The following is a 24,926-nucleotide window of genomic DNA, read 5'->3' on the forward strand; positions in this document are numbered from 1 at the left end:
CGCAGTTCTGTGGGGCGGACTGGTTGGGCCGGGTGCTCTTTACCTGTCCGCCATTGTTCATCGGTTTAAATGTAACTTTCAGGGCTGCTGACCGAGGGCCGTGTGGCTCTTTGTCGGCCGGCGCGGACTCGATGGGCTGGAATGGCCTCCTTCTGCGCTGTAAATTTCTATGTTTCTGTGGGAGAAGGCGAACTAAATGGATCTTGGTCTTTTTTCATCAAGCAATTCCTATGTTTCCCCCAGAAAAGGATCCACTTAATGGCAGAGCAGAAAATCAAACTCAGACAGCCAACTATAGCACCGGGGACTCTTACTTGATGAAAATAAATTTAATATGAAATGTTCCGCAAAATATTCTTCCACTAATGGGAGGACTGTCTGCCTGGGTTCATGAGCCTTGTTATAATTTCTCAAGCATTTTCCGCATTTTTTTCTGTCTCATGAAGACTATAAATATACTGTAGGTCATCGATACAGTACGTGTGTTAGCAAGACTGCCAACGTGACATGTCATTTTGTAAATAAAAAGCTAGTCATGATGAATATATCTCAGTATCACATTACCATAATAACAAGCACCTTCTGACAAAGAATATTGTTCCAATAGAATAGCACCATGTCGAATATAGTGGCAGTCACTTGTGCAACTAACATTTAACAGTACAACTGGAATAGTACATTGCCGACTGTGTAAAATGGAAATAAAACAAGTAATGATTGCAGAAAAAATAGCAGCACTAAAATAAACACTAAAAAATACCTTGTGGCTTACAAGCTGTGCCACACATACAAACAGAATAACCTTTTCACTACTGACTCTTAACAGGGGCTAAAGGCGAGTTTAGTGGTTAAGTTGAGCCACAGATCTGGAGAGGGATCCCGGTGTTGTTTTCACAGGGCTGTGCTACGTGTGAAACGTCAGCAGGTTGTGAAGCGCAGGGGCCCATGAGACACCTGCTCACCCATTCATCTTATTGCATCTTTACCAGCTTCTCTACTGGGTTTGTGATTGGCCGCTCCTGGTAGCTTCCTGATAAGGCCCCCAATGTGCCACCCTCAGTGCCCTTTTCATTTTACCTTATGTAGTGTGACCATGTGTGGTGAGTGTGTGACTATGTGGTGTGTGTGTGTGTGTGTGTGTGGTATGTGTGTGAGTGTGGTAGTGTGAGTTTGTGTGGTAGTGTGAGTGTGTGTGGTAGTGTGTGTATGTGGTGTGTGTGTGGTAGTGTGAGTGTTGTGTGTGAGTTTGTGTGGTAGTGTGAGTGTGTGTGGTAGTGTGTGTATGTGGTGTGTGTGTGTGTGTGGTAGTGTGAGTGTTGTGTGTGAGTGTGAGTGTTGTGTGTGAGTGTGTGTGGTAGTGTGAGTTTGTGTGGTAGTGTGAGTGTTGTGTGAGTGTGATTGTGTGTGTTTGTGAGTGTTGTGTGTGATAATGTGAGTGTTGTGTGGTAATGTGAGTGTTGTGTGTGAGTGTGATTGTGTGTTTGTGAGTGTTGTGTGTGAGTGTGTGTGTGGTAGTGTGAGTGTGTGTGTTTGTGAGTGTTGTGTGTGAGTGTGGTGTGTGAGTGTGTGTGTGGTAGTGTGAGTTTGTGTGTGAGTGTGTATTTGTGAGTGTGTGTGTGGTAGTGTGAGTGTGTGTGTTTGTGTGTGAGTGTGAGTGTGGTAGTGTGAGTTTGTGTGGTAGTGTGAGTGTGTGTGTTTGTGAGTGTGAGTGAGTGTATGTGTTTGTGAGTGTGAGTGTATGTGTGGTAGTGTGACCATGTGTAGCTTCCAGCACGGTGCTGATTGCTGAAGCACCAAGTTTGCCCGATCACCCACTGAGTCACAATACCCGCTTCACACACAGGCTCACACTACACTGTGCACGGTGATCAGAACTGTGGGTGGAGACTCGTTCCATTGGATGCCCGACTGTTTAACGGCCTGTTTCATTTTCTGACCCGGTTTTCTGTCCAGCAGTTACCCAGCTGCAATATTTAAATGAGATCCTGATAATGTCACTTAGATGCTCGTGCAATTTGCCAGAGTCTGTGCTGGCCGTATACAGTAGGTGTAGGGGCAGCGAGAGTGCTGCTGTGTGCTGGTGTTTAATGAAGGCTGTGAGCAGACACACTGCCGTATTTGGAGGCTTTTTTCATTGATTTCTGTTTCCTTGTTCCCTGAGGCACTCGTTGCTCAGAAAATTTGTCCCGAGGTCTTGGCACTTCTGCTGGCTTTGGAATGTCCATGATGGCACAAGGGGATTGCCCAATGGGAATTCTTTGGAGGGAGAGGAGTAAGAGACTTGATAGCAGCTTGTGCCCACTGGTGCCTGCACACCCACATTTGCAAGCTGCGGCACACCTACATGGATCTGTCAGAGTTACTCTGCTTGTAGATGCTCCGAATTACCAAGGAGGCAGTGTTGGAACTGTGCTGTGGGCTGCAAGGACACCGTCAGCCAATATTGAGGAACAAACAGCTCTGCCTCCTTTCATTCTGACCTATGGCGAGAGTTCTCAGTAATAGCAAACAGAGGAGGAGAGTCCAAAGCTAGGGGCCATAAATATAAGTTAGTCATTAATAAATCCAATAAAGAATTCAGGAGAAATTGGTGGTGTGATGTATGCACCTGTGAGGATGCTGTCACGCCTGGAGATGGAGCACGCAGTATTCACCGGTACGCTCACAGCAGGTGGGCACCGGAGGGACTGGGCTGCATCATTTCAACAGGGAACAACATTTTAATTTGATTGGTTTAAGTTAACTGTAAAGTTTTATTTGTTAATTTGTGTGTTCTAGTGTCCCTGTAATAAGGGGGCACTCGGCTTTAAGTTCTATTTAAAATAGTTGTGGAGCTGTTGCATCGTGAGTAGCTTAGCCAGTCATGTGATGTTCACAAGACTCAATAAAACCCCATTCAGTTGGGTTCGTGGGATCCACGATGAGGCAGGTGGTTGTGAGCCTGGTGGATGAACTGGAAATGTGTAGTGTAATTGTTAAACCTTTGCTAATAAACCAACTAGTGCTTAATAGCAACGTGTTGCTATGAATTCTTAAGCAAAGAACCCATGAAGCAAATACATTACAGTTAGAATGTGGAACTCACTACCAGAGGGAGTGGTTGAGGCGCACAGCACAGATGCACTTAAGAGGAAGCTGGATAAACACATGAGGGAGAAAGGAATAGAAGGATATGTTGATAGGGTGAGATGAAATAGGATGGGAGGAAGCTCGTGTGGAGCATAAACACCAGCATAGACCAGCTTCTGTACTGTACGTTCTATGTAACTTCCTTACCATCACCATGCAGCATCACCTCCATTCTGCCAGGCATCAAAACAGGGTTGTGTGACACCAGCACTCGGCACAGACTCAGTCTCCTGCCTCCTGGGTTGTGCACAACACTCAAAATGAAACTTCCCAGAAAATTGGTGAGTTTCCAACTTGGGTTTGTCCCACGCTAGGTGGGCCTTGCTCGAAATGTGTGCAAAAGAGAGAAGCACACTCACCTTCACCTTGCTCCTGGGAGCAGGATATTTCTTCCGCATTTCCAACCGGGTACAAGGGAGCCGGGTTGGGCCTTGACTCGAGTAATTGTGTTTCCCAAATATCTCCCCTGTGCCATTGTGGATAACTAGGCAGCTGTTCCATCCCACCGTATCTACCCCTTGTATATTGGACTGCAGCCCTTTAAACGCTGCTCTGCATTCAGATATTTAAAGCCTAACAAATCGTGCTGCAGGGCAAGCTCCCCTGTAGGCCAGTCAAAATAGGGAGTAGAGCTTATATTGGAAAACTGAGCCTAGTCCATCCCTGTGCTAGGGTATTGGTGTGTCTAAGACATGGACTTCTTAGTGAAGCTTTGAACCAGCACATGTCTGCTTGTCAATGACAATCACTTCAATGTATCCCACGCAAATATATGCAGAGAGTGACGTTCACATGGAATGCATCTGGGGCAGTTTCTACATCTCACTGATGTTCAGGTGTGAATCAGGGGCATAAACCTTCACCAGGGAGGGTAGGAGTGAGCAGCGCAGTCAAGGCCAACAATTCCCTCTCAATGGGGAAATGGTAACATTGACATGACTATCATGCCATGGCAAGGGGGCCACTTCCCTCAGTCTGTGCCCATTTGACCAAGCTTTCCTTATGTGGCTCGGTGTCAAATATATTGTCTTATCATATTCCTGTGAAGCGTCTTGGGACTTTTTACTACATTAAAGGCGCTATATAAATTCTTGTTGTTGGAGTGCTACCTGATTGGCACATTTGCAGGCCATTGTATGTTGGTTGGTTTCCTGCCTCCCACAGTTCTGATGGGGCCAGTACTCCAATTGACATTCTCTCTGAGAGGCATTGAATGTTTTACTGACGGTCACGCAGGGGGTAGGGCTAGCTTGCACCACTCATGTGCTTATTGGCAGCAGCCTCGAACACAAAAGTGGAAAATCGGTGCCACTCCAAGATTACATCCTCGTACAGCAATGTGCCCAATCTCTCTACACCCAATGCAGTGCGCAACCCACGTGCTCAAAAAGATGGGGAAACTCAACAGAGTTAGCTTAGGAGTTAACCAGGAGGGAGAAATCCAAGTTGCCACGAGCAGTGACACTGCCCCCGATCGCCACCAGAGTGTAAACTGTGCTCAAAGATGTCTTTTGCCAGCGTCTGTCACGGCCTCCTGTGGTCCCATTATATCACTAACAGGATTCATGCTACAATCACAGGAGGGTCAGCCTAAAACCTGCAACAGTAGTGAAAAGGTTAAACAGCACCATTCAAGCTTGCCTTCGCATTGCTAAAAACCGTAAATACTCTTGCTGCTATAAATGAAGTTATCAAGTCGCAAATGTTTTCCTGAAGCAAGTGATTTGATCGATACTCTGGATGGCGAGACTTCCTGTTACATTATTCATGGATTCCAGAACTAGGGGAGTGAAAACAAAGAGTGGATTGAGATTCTGAACACATCGCCACCTGAACAATGCATTGAAGTGATGATTCTCCAGCTCCTTCACTTTCTGCTGGAAATAGTTCAAGTCCATAATATTAACTCCACAAAAACATGCAGTGAGAGACTATAACACCTTTTTTTGTTTAGTTAAAATGGAGGCTGCTGTTTGAGCATTTTCCCACTGATTAAGGTCCGGCTGCTGGTGGTACAGTGATGATTAAGTGTAGAATATTCACAGGCAACGGTTCTCGCAAAGGTCGCTGGTTTGGCTTCTGACGCTGTAACCGCAGTTTACGCAGCACAGTCCAAAGCTGCAGAGATCTTTTGCAGAGTGTGGGTAAGTATGGCGTGGAGCCCGCAGCAGGTCCAAGCACTGTCCTCTTCCAGTTTTAGAATCCGTACGCACCCCGCAATGCTGCTCGGGGGAGAGATGGAGTAAAGCTCCTCTTAGATTAGCTCACGCTGCAGTAAAGCCTGCGACTAGCTTCCGTGGTGCAACTTGTCTGCGTAGAAGTCCCTGCAGGTCTGGCAGCAGCGCTGGTACCATCGCATGTCCTGACACAGGTTCTTCTCCCGGATCACTTGGCAGTACACCGTCCACTGATCCCCCGTGCACTTGTACGTCAGGGCCGCTGTCACAGCAAGGCAGGATGTTAAAAAAAGTTCTCAATGGGCAACAGTAACATACACATATTAACTTCCCCAAAGTGGTCAGCCGTGAGCACAGCTGATCGCTCCCTCAACCCCTTTAACCCGCCTTTACTCCCTATCCCTCCATACCCTCAACCAGTGAAAGGCTGTCAATCTCAGTCGTGAAAGCTTCAGCTGATCCCACCATCCACAGCTCTTTGGGAGCAAGTGTTCCGAATTTCCACTGCTTAACCCTTTAAACCCGGTATCACGTTGGCAAATTTTTTATGTGCATATTTGGAAATTCTGCACCCCACCGCCCCCTGATTATCTGACAGTTCTTAAATCAGGCAGCCGTGGGGGGGGGGGAAATCAGGCTGGGGGTAGTTGTCGGGAAATCAACTGGGGGTAAATCATACATGGAGTAAATCAGGTGGGGTAAATCAGGTGGGGGTAAATCAGGTGGGGGTAAATCAGGTGGTGGGGTAAATCAGGTGGGGGTAAATCAGGTGGGGGTAAATCAGGTGGGGGTAAATCAGGTGGTGGGGTAAATCAGGTGGGGGTAAATCAGGTGGTGGGGTAAATCAGGTGGGGGTAAATCAGGTGGGATAAATCAGGTGGTGGGGTAAATCAGGTGGGGGTAAATCAGGTGGGGGTAAATCAGGTGGGGTAAATCAGGTGGTGGGGTAAATCAGGTGGGGGTAAATCAGGTGGGGGTAAATCAGGTGGGGGTAAATCATTCATGGGGTAAATCAGGTGGGGTAAATCAGGTGGGGGTAAATCAGGTGGGGGTAAATCAGGTAGGATAAATCAGGTGGGGGTAAATCAGGTGGGGGTAAATCAGGTGGTGGAGTAAATCAGGTGGGGTAAATCAGGTGGTGGGGTAAATCAGGTGGGGGTACATCAGGTGGGGGTAAATTATTCATGGGGTAAATCAGGTGGTGGGGTAAATCAGGTGGGGGTCAATCAGGTGGGGGTAAATCAGGTGGGGGTAAATCATACATGGAGTAAATCAGGTGGGGTAAATTAGGTGAGGTAAATCAGGTGGGCTGAATCAGATGGGGGTAAATGAGGTGGGGTAAATCAGGTGGGGGTGAATCATGTGGGGAAAATCATGTGGGGGTAAATCAGACAGGGGGTAAATCAGGTGTGGGATAATCAGGTGTGGGTAAATCAGGTGGGGTGAATCAGGTGGGGTAAATCATACATGGGGTAAATCAGGTGGGGGTAAATCAGGTGGGGTAAATCAGGTGGAGGTGAATCAGGTGGGGGTAAAACAGGTGGGGGTAAATGAGGTGGGGTAAATCAGGTGGGGTAAATGAGGTGGGGATAAATGAGATGGGGGTTAATCAGGTGGGGTAAATCAGGTGTGGTAAATCAGGTGGGGGGTAAAACAGGTGGGTGTAAATGAGGTGGGGTAAATGAGGTGGGGATAAATGAGGTGGGGGTAAATCAGGTGGGGGTAAATCAGGTTGGGGTAAAGCAGTTGGGGGTAAATCAGGTAGGGGTCAATCACGTGGGGGTAAATCAGGTGGCGTAAAGCGGGTGAGGTAAATCAGGTGAGGTCAATCAGGTGGCGTTAAATCAGGTGTGGTAAATCAGGTGGGGGTTAATCAGGTGGGGGTAAATTAGGTGGGGTAAATCAGGTGGTGGTAAATCAGGTGGAGGTTAATCAGGTGGGGGTAAATCAGGTGGGGGTAAATCAGGCGGGGGTTAATCAGGTGGGGGTAAATCAGGTGGGGTAAATCAGGTGGGGGTAAATCAGGTGGGGGTAAATCAGGTGGGGTGAATCAGGTGGGGTGAATCAGGTGGGGTAAATAATACATGGGGAAAATCAGGTGGGGGTAAATCAGGTGGGGTGAATCAGAAGGGGGTAAATCAGGTGGGGTGAGTCAGGTGGGGGTAAATGAGGTTTTGGTAAATCAGGTGGCGGTGAATCATGTGGGGTAAATCAGATGAGGGTCAATTAGGTGGGGGAAAATCAGGTGGGGGTAAATCAGACAGGGGGTAAATCAGGTGTGGGTTAATCAGGTGTGGGTTAATCAGGTCGGGTGAATCAGGTGGGGTAAATCACACATGAGGTAAATCAGGTGGGAGTGAATCAGGTTGGGGCAAATCAGGTGGGGTCAATGAGGTGGGGGTAAATCAGGTGGGGGTAAATCAGGTGTCGGTAAATCAGGTTGGTAAATCAGGTGGGGGTAAATGAGGTGGGGTAAATGAGGTGGGGTAAATGAGGTGGGGATAAATGAGGTGGGGGTAAATGAGGTGGGGTAAATCAGGTGGGGGTAAATCACGTGGGGGTAAATCATGTGGGGTAAATCAGGTGGGGGGTAAAGCAGTTGGGGGTAAATCAGGTGGGGGTCAATCACGTGGGGGTAAATCAGGTGGGGTAAAGCGGGTGAGGTAAATCAGGTGAGGTCAATCAAGTGTGGGTTAATCAGGTGGGGGCAAATCAGGTGGGGTAAATTAGGTGAGGTAAATCAAGTGGGGTATATCAAGTGGGGGAAATCAGGTGAGGTCAATCAGGTGGCGGTAAATCAGGTGTGGTAAATCAGCTGGGGTAAATCAGGTGGGGTAAATCAGGTGGGGGTAAATCAGGTGGGGTAAATCAGGTGGGGGTGAATCAGGTGGGGGTTAATCAGGTGGGGCAAATTAGATGGGTTAAATCAGGTGAGGTAAATCAGGTGGGGGTAAATCAGGTGGGGGTTAATCAGGTGGGGTAAATCAGGTGTGGTAAATCAGGTGGGGGTAAAACAGGTGGGGGTAAATGAGGTGGGGTAAATCAGGTGGGGTAAATGAGGTGGGGGTAAATCAGGTGTCGGTAAATCAGGTGGGTGTAAATCAGGTGGGAGTAAATGAGGTGGGGTAAATCAGGTGGGGTAAATCAGGTGGGGTAAATGAGGTGGGGGTAAATGAGGTGGGGGTAAATCAGGTGGGGTAAATCGGGTGGGGGTAAAGCAGGGGTGGTAAATCAGGTTGGGGTCAATCTGGTGGGGGTTAATCAGGTGACGGTCAATCAGGTGGGGGTAAATCAGTTGGGGTAAATCAGGTGGGGTGAATCAGGTGGGGGTAAATCATACATGGGTGTGAAACATACATGGGGTAAATCAGGTGGGGTAAATCATACATGGGGTAAATCAGGTGGGGTAAATCAGGTGGAGGTGAATCAGGTGGGGGTCAATCAGACATGGGGTAAATCAGGTGGGGTAAATCATACATGGGGTAAATCAGGTGGGCTAAATCAGGTGGGGGTAAATCATACATGGGGTAAATCAGGTGGTGGGGTAAATCGGGTGGGGGTAAATCATACATGGGGTAAATCAGGTGGGGGTAAATCATACATGGGGTAAATCAGGTGGTGGGGGTAAATCAGATGGAATAAATCAGGTGGTGGGGGTAAATCAGGTGGGGGTAAATCAGGTGGGGTAAATCAGGTGGGGGCAAATCAGGTGGGGGTTAATCAGGTGGGGTAAATCAGCTGGGGTAAATCAGGTGGGGTAAATCACGTGGGGGTAAATCAGGTGGGGTAAATCAGGTGGGGTGAATCAGGTGGGGTGAATCAGGTGGGGTAAATAATACATGGGGTAAATCAGGTGGGGGTGAATCAGGTGAGGTGAATCAGGTGGGGTGACTCAGGTGGGGTAAATAATACATGGGGTAAATCAGGTGGGGGTAAATCAAGTGGGATGAATCAGATGGGGTAAATCATACATGGGGTAAATCAGGTGTCGGCAAATCAGGTGTGGTAAATCTGGTGGGGTAAATCAGGTGGGGTAAATGAGGTGGGGGTAAATCAGGTGTCGGTAAATCAGGTGGGGGTAAATCAGGTGGGAGTAAATGAGGTGGGGTAAATCAGGTGGGGTAAATCAGGTGGGGTAAATGAGGTGGGGGTAAATGAGGTGGGGGTAAATCAGGTGGGGTAAATCGGGTGGGGGTAAAGCAGGGGTGGTAAATCAGGTTGGGGTCAATCTGGTGGGGGTAAATCAGGTGACGGTCAATCAGGTGGGGGTAAATCAGTTGGGGTAAATCAGGTGGGGTGAATCAGGTGGGGGTAAATCATACATGGGTGTGAAACATACATGGGGTAAATCAGGTGGGGTAAATCATACATGGGGTAAATCAGGTGGGGTAAATCAGGTGGAGGTGAATCAGGTGGGGGTCAATCAGACATGGGGGTGAAACATACATGGGGTAAATCAGGTGGGGTAAATCATACATGGGGTAAATCAGGTGGGCTAAATCAGGTGGAGGTAAATCATACATGGGGTAAATCAGGTGGTGGGGTAAATCGGGTGGGGGTAAATCATACATGGGGTAAATCAGGTGGGGGTAAATCATACATGGGGTAAATCAGGTGGTGGGTGTAAATCAGATGGAATAAATCAGGTGGTGGGGGTAAATCAGGTGGGGGTAAATCAGGTGGGGTAAATCAGGTGGGGGCAAATCAGGTGGGGGTTAATCAGGTGGGGTAAATCAGCTGGGGTAAATCAGGTGGGGTAAATCACGTGGGGGTAAATAAGGTGGGGTAAATCAGGTGGGGGTGAATCAGGTGGGGTTTAATCAGGTGGGGCAAATCAGATGGGTTAAATCAGATGGGGTAAATCAGGTGGGGGTGATTCAGGTGGGGGTTAATCAGGTGGGGGTTAATCAGGTGGGGTAAATCAGGTGGGGGTAAATCAGGTGGGGTAAATCAGGTGGGGTTAATCAGGTGGGGTAAATCAGGTGGGGTGAATCAGGTGGGGTAAATAATACATGGGGTAAATCAGGTGGTGGTGAATCAGGTGAGGTGAATCAGGTGGGGTGACTCAGGTGGGGTAAATAATACATGGGGTAAATCAGATGGGGGTAAATCAAGTGGGATGAATCAGATGGGGTAAATCATACATGGGGTAAATCAGGTGTCGGTAAATCAGGTGTCGGTAAATCAGGTGGGGGTAAATCAGGTGGGGGTAAATGAGGTGGGCTAAATCAGGTGGGGTGAAGCAGGTGGGGTAAATCAGGTGGGGTAAATCAGGTGGGGTAAATCGGGTGGGGTAAATGAGGTGGGGGTAAATGAGGTGGGCTAAATCAGGTGGGGTAAATCGGGTAGGGTCAATCAGGTGGGGGTTAATCAGGTGGGGTAAATCAGGTGGGGTCAATCAGGTGGGGGTAAATCAGGTGGGGGTAAATCAGGTGGGGTAAATCAGGTGGGGTCAATCAGGTGGGGGTTAATCAGGTGGGGGTTAATCAAGTGGGATAAATCAGGTGGGGTCAATCAGGTGGGGGAAATCATGTGGGGGAAATCAGGTGGTGGAAAATCAGCTGGGGTAAATCAGGTGGGGTAAATCAGGTGAAGGTCAATCACGTGGGGGTAAATCAGGTGGGGTAAAGCGGGTGAGGTAAATCAGGTGAGGTCAATCAGGTGGGGGTTAATCAGGTGGGGGCAAATCATGTGGGGTGAATCAGGTGGGGTAAATCAGGTGGGGTAAATCAAGTGGGGTATATCAGGTGGGGAAAATCAGGTGGGGTAAATCAGGTGGGGTAAATCAGGTGAGGTCAATCAGGTGGCGGTCAATCAGGTGGGGGTTAATCAGGTGGGGTAAATCAGGTGGGGGTGAATCAGGTGGGGGTTAATCAGGTGGGGCAAATCAGATGGGTTAAATCAGGTGGGGTAAATCAGGTGGGGGTAAATCAGGTGGGGGTTAATCAGGTGGGGTAAATGAGGTGTGGTAAATCAGGTGGGGGTAAAACAGGTGGGTGTAAATGAGGTGGGGAAAATCAGGTGGGGTAAATGAGGTGGGGATAAATGAGGTGGGGGTAAATCAGGTGGGGTAAATCAGGTGTGGTAAATCAGGTGGGGGCAAAACAGGTGGGGGTAAATAAGGTGGGGTAAATCAGGTGGGGTAAATCAGGTGCGGTAAATCAGGTGGGGGTAAATGAGGTGGGGTAAATCAGGTGAGGTAAATGAGGTGGGGATAAATGAGGTGGGGGTTAATCAGGCGGGGTAAATCAGGTGGGGGTAAAACAGGTGGGGGTAAATGAGGTGGGGTAAATCAGGTGGGGTAAATGAGGTGTGGGTAAATCAGGTGGGGTAAATCAGGTGGGGGTAAATCAGGTGGGGTAAATCAGGTGGGGTAAATCAGGTGGGGGTAAAGCAGTTGGGGGTAAATCAGGTAGGGGTCAATCACGTGGGGGTAAATCAGGTGGCGTAAAGCGGGTGAGGTAAATCAGGTGAGGTCAATCAGGTGGCGGTAAATCAGGTGGGGTAAATCAAGTGGGGGTAAATCAGGTGGAGGTTAATCAGGTGGGGTAAATCAGGTGGGGGTAAATCAGGCGGGGGTTAATCAGGTGGGGGTAAATCAGGTGGGGGTAAATCAGGTGGGGGTAAATCAGGTGGGGCGAATCAGGTGGGGGTAAATCAGGTGGGGGTAAATCATTCATGGGGTAAATCAGGTGGGGGTCAATCAGGTGGGGGTAAATCAGATGGGGGTAAATGAGGTGGCGTAAATCAGGTGGGGGTGACTCATGAAGGGAAAATCAAGTGGGGGTAAATCAGACAGGGGGTAAATCAGGTGTGGGTTAATCAGGTGTGGCTAAATCAGGTGGGGTGAATCAGGTGGGGGTAAATCATACATGGGGGTGAAACATACATGCAGTAAATCAGGTGGGGTAAATCATACATGGGGTAAATCAGGTGGGGGTAAATCAGGTGGGGTAAATCAGGTGGAGGTGAATCAGGTGGGGGTAAATCAGACATGGGGGTGAAACATACATGGGGTAAATCAGGTGGGGTAAATCATACATGGGGTAAATCAGGTGGGGGTAAATCAGGGGGGTAAATGAGGTGGGGGTAAATCAGGCGGGGGTAAATCATACATGGGGTAAATCAGGTGGTGGGGTAAATCAGGTGGGGGTAAATCATACATGGGGTAAATCAGGTGGAGTAAATCAGGTGGGGGTAAATCAGGTGGGGGTAAATGAGGTGGGGTAAATGAGGTGGGGTGAAGCAGGTGGGGTAAATCAGGTGGGGTAAATCAGGTGGGGGTAAATCAGGTGGGGTAAATCGGGTGGGTTAAATGAGGTGGGGGTAAATGAGGTGGGGGTAAATCAGGTGGGGTAAATCGGGTGGGGTCAATCAGGTGGGGGTTAATCAGGTGGGGTAAATCAGGTGGGGTCAATCAGGTGGGGGTAAATCAGGTGGGGGTAAATCAGGTGGGGTCAATCAGGTGGGGGATAATCAAGTGGGGTAAATCAGGTGGGGTCAATCAGGTGGGGGAAATCAGGTGGGGGAAATCAGGTGGTGGAAAATCAGCTGGGGTAAATCAGGTGGGGTAAATCAGGTGGGGGTAAATCAGGTGGGGTAAATCAGGTGGGGGTAAATCAGCTGGGGTTAATAAGGTGGGGTAAATCAGATGGGGTAAATCAGGTGGGGTAAATCAGGTGGGGGTAAATCAGGTGGGGTAAATCAGGTGGGGGTTAATCAGGTGGGGTAAATCAGGTGGGGGGAAATCAGGTGGGGTAAATCAGGTGGGGGTATCAGGTGGGGTTAATCAGGTGGTGTAAATCAGGTGGGGTGAATCATGTGGGGTAAATAATACATGGGATAAATCAGGTGGGGGTGAATCAGGTGAGCTGAATCAGATGGGGTGACTCAGGTGGGGTAAATTATACATGGGGTAAATCAGGTGGGGTAAATCAGGTGGGGGTAAAGCAAAGGGGGGAAATCAGTTGAGGGTAAATCAGGTGGGGGTCAATCTGGTGGGGGTAAATCAGGTGAAGGTCAATCACGTGGGGGTAAATCAGGTGGGGTAAAGCGGGTGAGGTAAATCAGGTGAGGTCAATCAGGTGGGGGTTAATCAGGTGGGGTGAATCAGGTGGGGTAAATCAGGTGGGGTAAATCAAGTGGGGTATATCAGGTGGGGAAAATCAGGTGGGGAAAATCAGGTGGGGTAAATCAGGTGGGGTAAATCAGGTGAGGTCAATCAGGTGGGGATAAAGCAAGGGTGGGAAATCAGTTGGGAGTAAATCAGGTGGGGGTCAATCTGGTGGGGGTAAATCAGGTGAAGGTCAATCACGTGGGGGTAAATCAGGTGGGGTAAAGCGGGTGAGGTAAATCAGGTGAGGTCAATCAGGTGGGGGTTAATCAGGTGGGGGCAAATCAGGTGGGGTGAATCAGGTGGGGTAAATCAGGTGGGGTAAATCAAGTGGGGTATATCAGGTGGAGAAAATCAGGTGGGGTAAATCAGGTGGGGTAAATCAGGTGAGGTCAATCAGGTGGCGGTCAATCAGGTGGGGGTAAATCAGGTGGGGTAAATCAGGTGGGGGTGAATCAGGTGGGGGTTAATCAGGTGGGGTAAATGAGGTGTGGTAAATCAGGTGGGGGTAAAACAGGTGGGGGTAAATGAGGTGGGGTAAATCAGGTGGGGTAAATGAGGTGGGGGTAAATCAGGTGATGTAAATCAGGTGTGGTAAATCAGGTGGGGGTAAAACAGGTGGGGGTAAATAAGGTGGGGTAAATCAGGTGGGGTAAATCAGGTGTGGTAAATCAGGTGGGTGTAAATGAGGTGGGGTAAATTAGGTGAGGTAAATGAGGTGGGGATAAATGAGGTGGAGGTTAATCAGGTGGGGTAAATCAGGTGTGGTAAATCAGGTGGGCGTAAAACAGGTGGGGGTAAATGAGGTGGGGTAAATCAGGTGGGGTAAATGAGGTGGGGATAAATGAGGTGGGGGTAAATCAGGTGGGGTAAATCAGGTGGGGGTAAATCAGGTGGGGTAAATCAGGTGGGGGTAAAGCAGTTGGGGGTAAATCAGGTGGGGGTCAATCACGTGGGGGTAAATCAGGTGGGGTAAAGCGGGTGAGGTAAATCAGGTGAGGTCAATCAGGTGTGGGTTAATCAGGTGGGGTAAATCAGCTGGGGTAAATCAGGTGGGATGAATCAGGTGGGGGTAAATCATACATGGGGTAAATCAGGTGTCGGTAAATCAAGTGTGGTAAATCTGGTGGTGTAAATCAGGTGGGGTAAATGAGGTGGGGGTAAATCAGGTGTCGGTAAATCAGGTGGGGGTAAATGAGGTGGGAGTAAATGAGGTGGGGTGAAGCAGTTGGGGTAAATCAGGTGGGGTAAATCAGGTGGGGGTAAATCAGGTGTGGGTTAATCAGGTGGGGTCAATCAGGTGGGGTCAATCAGGTGGGGGAAATATGGTGGGGTAAATCAGGTGGGGGTAAATCAGGTGGGGGTAAATCAGGTGGGGTTAATCAGGTGGGGTAAATCAGATGGAGTAAATCAGGTGGGGTAAATCAGGTAGGGTAAATCAGGTGGGGGTAAATCAGGTGGGGGTTAATCAGGTGGGGTAAATCAGGTGGGGGTAAATCAGGTGGGGTAAATCAGGTGGGGTGAATCAGGTGGGGTAAATAATACATGGGATAAATCAGGTGGGGGTGTATCAGATGGGGTGACTCAGGTGGGGTAAATTATACATGGGGTAAATCAGGTGGGGTAAATCAGGTGGGGGTAAATCAGGTGGGGTAAATCAGGTGGGGGTAAAGCAAGGGTGGGAAATCAGTTGGGGGTAAATCTGGTGGGGGTAAATCAGGTGAAGGTCAATCACGTGGGGGTAAATCAGGTGGGGTAAAGCGGGTGAGGTAAATCAGGTGAGGTAAATCAAGTGGGGGTAAATCAGCTGGGGGCAATCAGGTGGGGTCAATCAGGTGGTGTAAATCAGGTGGGGTAAATCAAACATGGGGTAAATCAGGTGGGGGTCAATCAGGTGAAGGTCAATCAGGTGGGTCAAATCAGGTGGGGGTCAATCTGGTGGGGGTCAATCTGGTGAAGGTCAATCAGGTGGGGATAAATCAGGTCGGGGGAAATCAGGTAGGGGTAAATCATACATGGGGTAAATCAGGTGGGGGTGAATCATGTGGGGGTGTATCAGGTAGGGGAAATCATACATGGGGTAAATCAGGTGGAAGGTGAATCAGGTGGGGTAAATCAGGTGGGGTGAATCAGCAGGGGTAAAGCAGGTGGGGTGAATCAGATGGGGTAAATCATGTGGGGTGAATCAGATGGGGGTAAATCAGGTGGGCTGAATCAGGTGGGGGTAAATGAGGTTTTGGTATATCAGGTGGCGGTGAATCATGTGGGGTAAATCAGATGAGGGTCAATTAGGTGGGGGAAAATCAGGTGGGGGTAAATCAGACAGGGGGTAAATCAGGTGTGGGTTAATCAGGTGTGGGTTATTCAGGTAGGGTGAATCAGGTGGGGTAAATCACACATGGGGTAAATCAGGTGGGAGTGAATCAGGTTGGGGCAAATCAGGTGGGGTAAATGAGGTGGGGGTAAATCAGGTGGGGGTAAATCAGGTGTCGGTAAATCAGATGTGGTAAATCAGGTGGGGGTAAAACAGGTGGGGTAAATGAGGTGGGGTAAATCAGGTGGGGTAAATGAGGTGGGGAGAAATGAGGTGGGGCTAAATCAGGTGGGGTAAATCAGGTGGGGGTAAATCAGGTGGGGTAAATCAGGTGGGGGGTAAAGCAGTTGGGGGTAAATCAGGTGGGGGTCAATCACGTGGGGGTAAATCAGGTGGGGTAAAGCGGGTGAGGTAAATCAGGTGAGGTCAATCAGGTGTGGGTTAATCAGGTGGGGGCAAATCAGGTGGGGTAAATTAGGTGGGGTAAATCAAGTGGGGTATATCAAGTGGGGGAAATCAGGTGAGGTCAATCAGGTGGCGGTAAATCAGGTGGGGGTAAATCAGGTGGGGTAAATCAGGTGGGGGTGAATCAGGTGGGGGTTAATCAGGTGGGGCAAATCAGATGGGTTAAATCAGGTGGGGTAAATCAGGTGGGGGTAAATCAGGTGGGGTAAATCAGGTGTGGTAAATCAGGTGGGGTAAAACAGGTGGGGGTAAATAAGGTGGGGTAAATCAGGTGGGGTAAATCAGGTGTGGTAAATCAGGTGGGGGTAAAACAGGTGGGGGTAAATGAGGTGGGGTAAATCAGGTGGGGTAAATGAGGTGGGGATAAATGAGATGGGGGTTAATCAGGTGGGGTAAATCAGGTGTGGTAAATCAGGTGGGGGTAAAACAGGTGGGGGTAAATGAGGTGGGGGTAAATCAGGTGGGGTAAATCAGGTGGGGGTAAATCAGGTGGGGTAAATCAGGTGGGGGTAAAGCAGTTGGGGGTCAATCAGGTAGGGGTCAATCACGTTGGGCTAAATCAGGTGGCGTAAAGCGGGTGAGGTAAATCAGGTGAGGTCAATCAGGTGGCGTTAAATCAGGTGTGGTAAATCAGGTGGGGGCAATCAGGTGGGGTCAATCAGGTGGGGGAAATCAGGTGGGGGTAAATCAGGTGGGGGTGAATCAGGTGGGGGTTAATCAGGTGGGGCAAATCAGATGGCTTAAATCAGGTGGGGTAAATCAGGTGGGGGTAAATCAGGTGGGGGTTAATCAGGTGGGGTAAAGCAGGTGTGGTCAATCAGGTGGGGGTAAATCAGATGGGGCAAATCAGGTGGGGGTCAATCTGGTGTGGGGTCAATCAGGTGAAGGTCAATCAGGTGGGGGTAAATCAGGTGGGGCAAATCAGGTGGGGGTCAATCTGGTGGGAGTCAATCAGGTGAAGGTCAATCAGGTGGGGATAAATCAGGTCGGGGAAAATCAGGTAGGGGTAAATCATACATGGGGTAAATCAGGTGGGGGTATATCAGGTAGGGGAAATCATACATGGGGTAAATCAGGTGGTAGGTGAATCAGGTGGGGTAAATCAGGTGGGGTGAATCAGCAGGGGTAAAGCAGGTGGGGTGAATCAGATGGGGTAAATCAGGTGGGGTGAATCAGATGGGGGTAAATCAGGTGGGATGAATCAGGTGGGGGTAAATGAGGTTTTGGTAAATCAGGTGGCGGTGAATCATGTGGGGTAAATCAGATGAGGGTCAATTAGGTGGGGGAAAATAAGGTGGGGGTAAATCAGACAGGGGATAAATCAGGTTTGGGTTAATCAGGTTCGGGTTAATCAGGTCGGGTGAATCAGGTGGGGTAAATCACACATGGGGTAAATCAGGTGGGAGTGAATCAGGTTGGGGCAAATCAGGTGGGGTAAATCAGGTGGGGTAAATGAGGTGGGGGTAAATGAGATGGGGGTAAATCAGGTGTCGGTAAATCAGGTGAGTTAAATCAGGTGGGGGTAAAACAGGTGGGGGTAAATGAGGTGGGGTAAATCAGGTGGGGTAAATGAGGTGGGGATAAATGAGGTGGGGGTAAATCAGGTGGGGGTAAAACAGGTGGGGGTAAATGAGGTGGGGTAAATCAGGTGGGGTAAATCACGTGGGGGTAAATCAGGTGGGGTAAATCAGGTGGGGGTGAATCAGGTGGGGTAAATCACATGGGGGTAAATCAGGTGGGGGTAAAACAGGTGGGGGTAAATGAGGTGGGGTAAATCAGGTGGGGTAAATGAGGTGGGGATAAATGAGCTGGGGGTAAATCAGGTGGGGTAAATCAGGTGGGGGTAAAGCAGTTGGGGGTAAATCAGGTGGGGGTCAATCACGTGGGGGTAAATCAGGTGGGGTAAAGCGAGTGAGGTAAATCAGGTGAGGTCAATCAGGTGTGGGTTAATCAGGTGGGGGAAAATCAGGTGGGGTGAATCAGGTGGGGTAAATCAGGTGGGGTAAATCAAGTGGGGTATATCAGGTGGGGTAAATCAGGGGGGTAAATCAGGTGGCGGTAAATCAGGTGTGGTAAATCAGGTGGGGTCAATCCAGTGGGGGAAATCAGGTGGGGGTAAATCAGCTGGGGTAAATCAGGTGGGGTAAATCAGGTGGGGGTAAATAAGGTGGGGTAAATCAGGTGGGGGTGAATCAGGTGGGGGTTAATCAGGTGGGGCAAATCAGATGGGTTAAATCAGGTGGGGGTAAATCTGGTGGGGGTTAATCAGGTGGTGTAAATCAGGTGGGGGTAAATCAGGTGGGGTAAATCAGGTGGGGTTAATCAGGTGGGGTAAATCAGGTGGGGTGAATCAGGTGGAGTGAATCAGGTGGGGTAAATAATACATGGGGTAAATCAGGTGGGGGTGAATCAGGTGAGGTGAATCAGATGGGGTGACTCAGGTGGCGTAAATTATACATGGGGTAAATCAGCTGGGGTAAATCACGTGGGGGTAAATCAGGTGGGGGTGAATCAGGTGGGGGTTAATCAGGTGGGGCAAATCAGATGGGTTAAATCAGGTGGGGGTGATTCAGGTGGGGGTTAATCAGGTGGGGTAAATCAGGTGGGGGTAAATCAGGTGGGGTAAATCAGGTGGGGTTAATCAAGTGGGGTAAATCAGGTGGGGTGAATCAGGTGGGGTAAATAATACATGGGGTAAATCAGGTGGTGGTGAATCAGGTGAGGTGAATCAGGTGGGGTGACTCAGGTGGGGTAAATAATACATGGGGTAAATCAGGTGGGGGTAAATCAAGTGGGATGAATCAGATGGGGTAAATCATACATGGGGTAAATCAGGTGTCGGTAAATCAAGTGTGGTAAATCTGGTGGTGTAAATCAGGTGGGGTAAATGAGGTGGGGGTAAATCAGGTGTCGGTAAATCAGGTTGGGGTAAATCAGGTGGGAGTAAATGAGGTGGGGTAATTCAGGTGGGGTGAAGCAGGTGGGGTAAATCAGGTGGGGTAAATCAGGTGGGGGTAAATCAGGTGGGGTAAATCGGGTGGGGGTAAATGAGGTGGGTGTAAATCAGGTGGGGGTAAATCAGGTGGGGTCAATCAGGTGGGGGTAAATCAGGTGGGGGTAAATCAGGTGGGGTAAATCAGGTGGGGTCAATCAGGTGGGGGTTAATCAGGTGGGGTAAATGAGGTGGGGTCAATCAGGTGGGGGAAATCAGGTGGGGGAAATCAGGTGGTGGAAAATCAGCTGGGGTAAATCAGGTGGGGTAAATCAGGTGGGGGTAAATCAGGTGGGGTAAATCAGGTGGGGGTAAATCAGCTGGGTTTAATCAGGTGGGGTAAATCAGATGGGGTAAATCAGGTGGGGTAAATCAGGAGGGGGTAAATCAGATGGGGTAAATCAGGTGGGGGTTAATCAGGTGGGGTAAATCAGGTGGGGGTAAATCAGGTGGGGTAAATCAGGTGGGGGTATCAGGTGGGGTTAATCAGGTGGAGTAAATCAGGTGGGGTCAATCAGGTGGGGTAAATAATACATGGGATAAATCAGGTGGGGGTGAATCAGGTGAGGTGAATCAGATGGGGTGACTCAGGTAGGGTAAATTATACATGGGGTAAATCAGGTGGGGTAAATCAAGTGGGGTATATGAGGTGGGGGAAATCAGGTGGGGTAAATCAGGTGGGGGTAAAGCAAGGGTGGGAAATCAGTTGGGGGTAAATCAGGTGGGGGTCAATCTGGTGGGGGTAAATCAGGTGAAGGTCAATCACGTGGGGGTAAATCAGGTGGGGTAAAGCGGGTGAGGTAAATCAGGTGAGGTCAATCAGGTGGAGGTCAATCAGGTGGGGGTTAATCAGGTGGGGTGAATCAGGTGGGGTAAATCAGGTGGGGTAAATCATACATGGGGTAAATCAGGTGGGGTAAATCAGGTGGGGGTAAATCAGGTGGGGGTTAATCAGGTGGGGTAAATCAGATGGGGTAAATCAGGTGGGGTAAATCAGGTGTGGGTAAATCAGCTGGGGTAAATCAGGTGGGGGTAAATCAGGTGGGATAAATCAGGTGGGGGTAAATCAGGCGGGGGTTAATCAGGTGAGAGAAATCAGGTGGGGTAAATCAGGTGGGGGTAAATCAGGTGGGGGTTAATCAGATGGGGTAAATCAGATGGGGTGAATCAGGTGTGGGGAATCAGGTGGGTAAATAATACATGGGGTAAATCAGGTGGGGGTAAATCACACATGGGGTAAATCAGGTGGGAGTGAATCAGGTTGGGGTAAATCAGGTGTCGGTAAATCAGGTGTGGTAAATGAGGTGGGGGTAAATCAGGTGGGGCTAAAACAGGTGGGGGTAAATGAGGTGGGGTAAATCAGGTGGGGTAAATGAGGTGGGGATAAATGAGCTGGGGGTAAATCAGGTGGGGGTAAATCAGGTGGGGGTAAAGCAGTTGGGGGTAAATCAGGTGGGGGTCAATCACGTGGGGGTAAATCAGGTGGGGTAAAGCGAGTGAGGTAAATCAGGTGAGGTCAATCAGGTGTGGGTTAATCAGGTGGGGGCAAATCAGGTGGGGTGAATCAGGTGGGGTAAATCAGGTGGGGTAAATCAAGTGGGGTATATCAGGTGGGGTAAATCAGGGGGGTAAATCAGGTGGGGGTAAATCAGCTGGGTTTAATCAGGTGGGGTAAATCAGATGGGGTAAATCAGGTGGGGTAAATCAGGAGGGGGTATCAGGTGGGGTTAATCAGGTGGAGTAAATCAGGTGGGGTCAATCAGGTGGGGTAAATAATACATGGGATAAATCAGGTGGGGGTGAATCAGGTGAGGTGAATCAGATGGGGTGACTCAGGTGGGGTAAATTATACATGGGGTAAATCAGGTGGGGTAAATCAAGTGGGGTATATGAGGTGGGGAAAATCAGGTGGGGTAAATCAGGTGGGGGTAAAGCAAGGGTGGGAAATCAGTTGGGGGTAAATCAGGTGTGGGTCAATCTGGTGGGGGTAAATCAGGTGAAGGTCAATCACGTGGGGGTAAATCAGGTGGGGTAAAGCGGGTGAGGTAAATCAGGTGAGGTCAATCAGGTGGGGGTTAATCAGGTGGGGGCAAATCAGGTGGGGTGAATCAGGTGGGGTAAATCAGGTGGGGTAAATCATACATGGGGTAAATCAGGTGGGGTAAATCAGGTGGGGGTAAATCAGGTGGGGTAAATCGGGTGGGGTAAATCAGGTGGGGGTAAATGAGGTGCGGGTAAATCAGGTGGGGTAAATCAGGTGGGGGTTAATCAGGTGGGGTCAATCAGGTGGGGTCAATCAGGTGGGGGAAATATGGTGGGGTAAATCAGGTGGGGGTAAATCAGGTGGGGGTAAATCAGGTGGGGTAAATCAGATGGAGTAAATCAGGTGGGGTAAATCAGGTGGGGTAAATCAGGTGGGGGTAAATCAGGTGGGGGTTAATCAGGTGGGGTAAATCAGGTGGGGGTAAATCAGGTGGGGTAAATCAGGTGGGGTGAATCAGGTGGGGTAAATAATACATGGGATAAATCAGGTGGGGGTGAATCAGATGGGGTGACTCAGGTGGGGTAAATTATACATGGGGTAAATCAGGTGGGGTAAATCAGGTGGGGGTAAATCAGGTGGGGTAAATCAGGTGGGGGTAAAGCAAGGGTGGGAAATCAGTTGGGGGTAAATCAGGTGGGGGTCAATCTGGTGGGGGTAAATCAGGTGAAGGTCAATCACGTGGGGGTAAATCAGGTGGGGTAAAGCGGGTGAGGTAAATCAGGTGAGGGAAATCAAGTGGGGGGCAATCAGGTGGGGTCAATCAGGTGGGGTCAATCAGGTGGTGTAAATCAGGTGGGGTAAATCAAACATGGGGTAAATCAGGTGGGGGTCAATCTGGTGGGGGTCAATCAGGTGAAGGTCAATCAGGTGGGTCAAATCAGGTGGGGGTCAATCTGGTGGGGGTCAATCTGGTGAAGGTCAATCAGGTGGGGATAAATCAGGTCGGGGAAAATCAGGTAGGGGTAAATCATACATGGGGTAAATCAGGTGGGGGTGAATCAGGTGGGGGTGTATCAGGTAGAGGAAATCATACATGGGGTAAATCAGGTGGTAGGTGAATCAGGTGGGGTAAATCAGGTGGGGTGAATCAGCAGGGGTAAAGCAGGTGGGGTGAATCAGATGGGGTAAATCAGGTGGGGTGAATCAGATGGGGGTAAATCAGGTGGGCTGAATCAGGTGGGGGTAAATGAGGTTTTGGTATATCAGGTGGCGGTGAATCATGTGGGGTAAATCAGATGAGGGTCAATTAGGTGGGGGAAAATCAGGTGGGGGTAAATCAGACAGGGGGTAAATCAGGTGTGGGTTAATCAGGTGTGGGTTATTCAGGTAGGGTGAATCAGGTGGGGTAAATCACACATGGGGTAAATCAGGTGGGAGTGAATCAGGTTGGGGCAAATCAGGTGGGGTAAATGAGGTGGGGGTAAATCAGGTGGGGGTAAATCAGGTGTCGGTAAATCAGATGTGGTAAATCAGGTGGGGGTAAAACAGGTGGGGTAAATGAGGTGGGGTAAATCAGGTGGGGTAAATGAGGTGGGGAGAAATGAGGTGGGGGTAAATCAGGTGGGGTAAATCAGGTGGGGGGTAAAGCAGTTGGGGGTAAATCAGGTGGGGGTCAATCACGTGGGGGTAAATCAGGTGGGGTAAAGCGGGTGAGGTAAATCAGGTGAGGTCAATCAGGTGTGGGTTAATCAGGTGGGGGCAAATCAGGTGGGGTAAATTAGGTGGGGTAAATCAAGTGGGGTATATCAAGTGGGGGAAATCAGGTGAGGTCAATCAGGTGGCGGTAAATCAGGTGGGGGTAAATCAGGTGGGGTAAATCAGGTGGGGGTGAATCAGGTGGGGGTTAATCAGGTGGGGCAAATCAGATGGGTTAAATCAGGTGGGGTAAATCAGGTGGGGGTAAATCAGGTGTGGTAAATCAGGTGGGGTAAAACAGGTGGGGGTAAATGAGGTGGGGTAAATGAGGTGGGGTAAATGAGGTGGGGATAAATGAGATGGGGGTTAATCAGGTGGGGTAAATCAGGTGTGGTAAATCAGGTGGGGGTAAAACAGGTGGGGGTAAATGAGGTGGGGGTAAATCAGGTGGGGTAAATCAAGTGGGGGTAAATCAGGTGGGGTAAATCAGGTGGGGGTAAAGCAGTTGGGGGTAAATCAGGTAGGGGTCAATCACGTGGGGCTAAATCAGGTGGCGTAAAGCGGGTGAGGTAAATCAGGTGAGGTCAATCAGGTGGCGTTAAATCAGGTGTGGTAAATCAGGTGGGGTCAATCAGGTGGGGTCAATCAGGTGGGGTAAATGAGGTGGGGGTAAATCAGGTGGGGGTAAATCAGGTGTCGGTAAATCAGGTGTGGTAAATCAGGTGTGGTAAATCAGGTGGGGCTAAAACAGGTGGGGGTAAATGAGGTGGGGTAAATCAGGTGGGGTAAATGAGGTGGGGATAAATGAGCTGGGGGTAAATCAGGTGGGGTAAATCAGGTGGGGGTAAATCAGGTGGGGGTAAAGCAGTTGGGGGTAAATCAGGTGGGGGTCAATCACGTGGGGGTAAATCAGGTGGGGTAAAGCGAGTGAGGTAAATCAGGTGAGGTCAATCAGGTGTGGGTTAATCAGGTGGAGGCAAATCAGGTGGGGTGAATCAGGTGGGGTAAATCAGGTGGGGTAAATCAAGTGGGGTATATCAGGTGGGGTAAATCAGGGGGGTAAATCAGGTGGGGGTAAATCAGGTGGGGGTAAATCGGGTGGGGTGAATCAGGTGGGGTGAATCAGGTGGGGTAAATAATACATGGGGTAAATCAGGTGGGGTAAATCAGGTGGGGGTAAATCAGGTGGGGGTAAATCATTCATGGGGTAAATCAGGTGGTGGGGTAAATCAGGTGGGGGTCAATCAGGTGGGGGTAAAACAGATGGGGGTAAATGAGGTGGGGTAAATCAGGTGGGGGTGAATCATGTGGGGAAAATCATGTGGGGGTAAATCAGACAGGGGGTAAATCAGGTGTGGGTTAATCAGGTGTGGGTAAATCAGGTGGGGTGAATCAGGTGTGGGTAAATCATACATGGGGGTGAAACATACATGCAGTAAATCAGGTGGGGTAAATCATACATGGGGTAAATCAGGGGGGGGGGGGTAAATCAGGTGGGGTAAATCAGGTGGAGGTGAATCATGTGGGGGTAAATCAGACATGGGGGTGAAACATACATGGGGTAAATCAGGTGGGGTAAATCATACATGGGGTAAATCAGGTGGGGGTAAATCAGGTGGGGTAAATCAGGGGGGTAAATCAGGTGGGGGTAAATCAGGCGGGGGTAAATCATATATGGGGTAAATCAGGTGGTGGGGTAAATCAGGTGGGGGTAAATCATACATGGGGTAGATCAGGTGGTGGGGGCAAATCAGGTGGAGTAAATCAGGTGGTGGGGGTAAATCAGGTGGGGGTAAATTAGGTGGGGTAAATCAGGTGGGGCTAAATCAGGTGGAGGTTAATCAGGTGGGGTAAATCAGGTGGGGGTAAATCAGGCAGGGGTAAATCAGGCGGGGGTTAATCAGGTGGGGGTAAATCAGGTGGGGTAAATCAGGTGGGGTAAATCAGGTGGGGAAAATCAGGTGGGGGTAAATCAGGTGGGGTGAATCAGGTGGGGTGAATCAGGTGGAGGTGAATCAGGTGGGGGTAAATCAGACATGGGGGTGAAAAATACATGG

The 24,926-nt window shown here is 49.5% G+C and overlaps 1 protein-coding gene across 2 annotated transcripts in view; it reads right to left on the bottom strand.

The window, feature by feature from the left end:
* Positions 1 to 1,189: 1,189 nt before the first annotated feature.
* The window catches only part of adamts17 (ADAM metallopeptidase with thrombospondin type 1 motif, 17), an 823,747-nt gene continuing 800,010 nt past the window's right edge, over positions 1,190 to 24,926 (bottom strand). Inside the window, exons 22-23 of one of the 2 annotated variants that reach the window (XR_011587458.1) lie at positions 5,070 to 5,568; positions 1,190 to 4,909 (exon numbers count right to left, since the gene is read on the bottom strand). Coding sequence is in view for 1 of the 2 variants with exons in the window: in XM_070858706.1 (XP_070714807.1) it covers positions 5,417 to 5,568 (152 nt within the window). In the remaining variant the exon portion in view is untranslated. Of the gene's footprint in view, positions 5,569 to 24,926 lie in introns of both variants that reach the window. The other variant, XM_070858706.1, reaches the window with a different exon arrangement.

The sequence above is a fragment of the Pristiophorus japonicus genome, chromosome 17 (genome assembly GCF_044704955.1).
Source record: "Pristiophorus japonicus isolate sPriJap1 chromosome 17, sPriJap1.hap1, whole genome shotgun sequence".
In the NCBI taxonomy this organism is placed as follows: Eukaryota; Metazoa; Chordata; class Chondrichthyes; family Pristiophoridae; genus Pristiophorus; species Pristiophorus japonicus.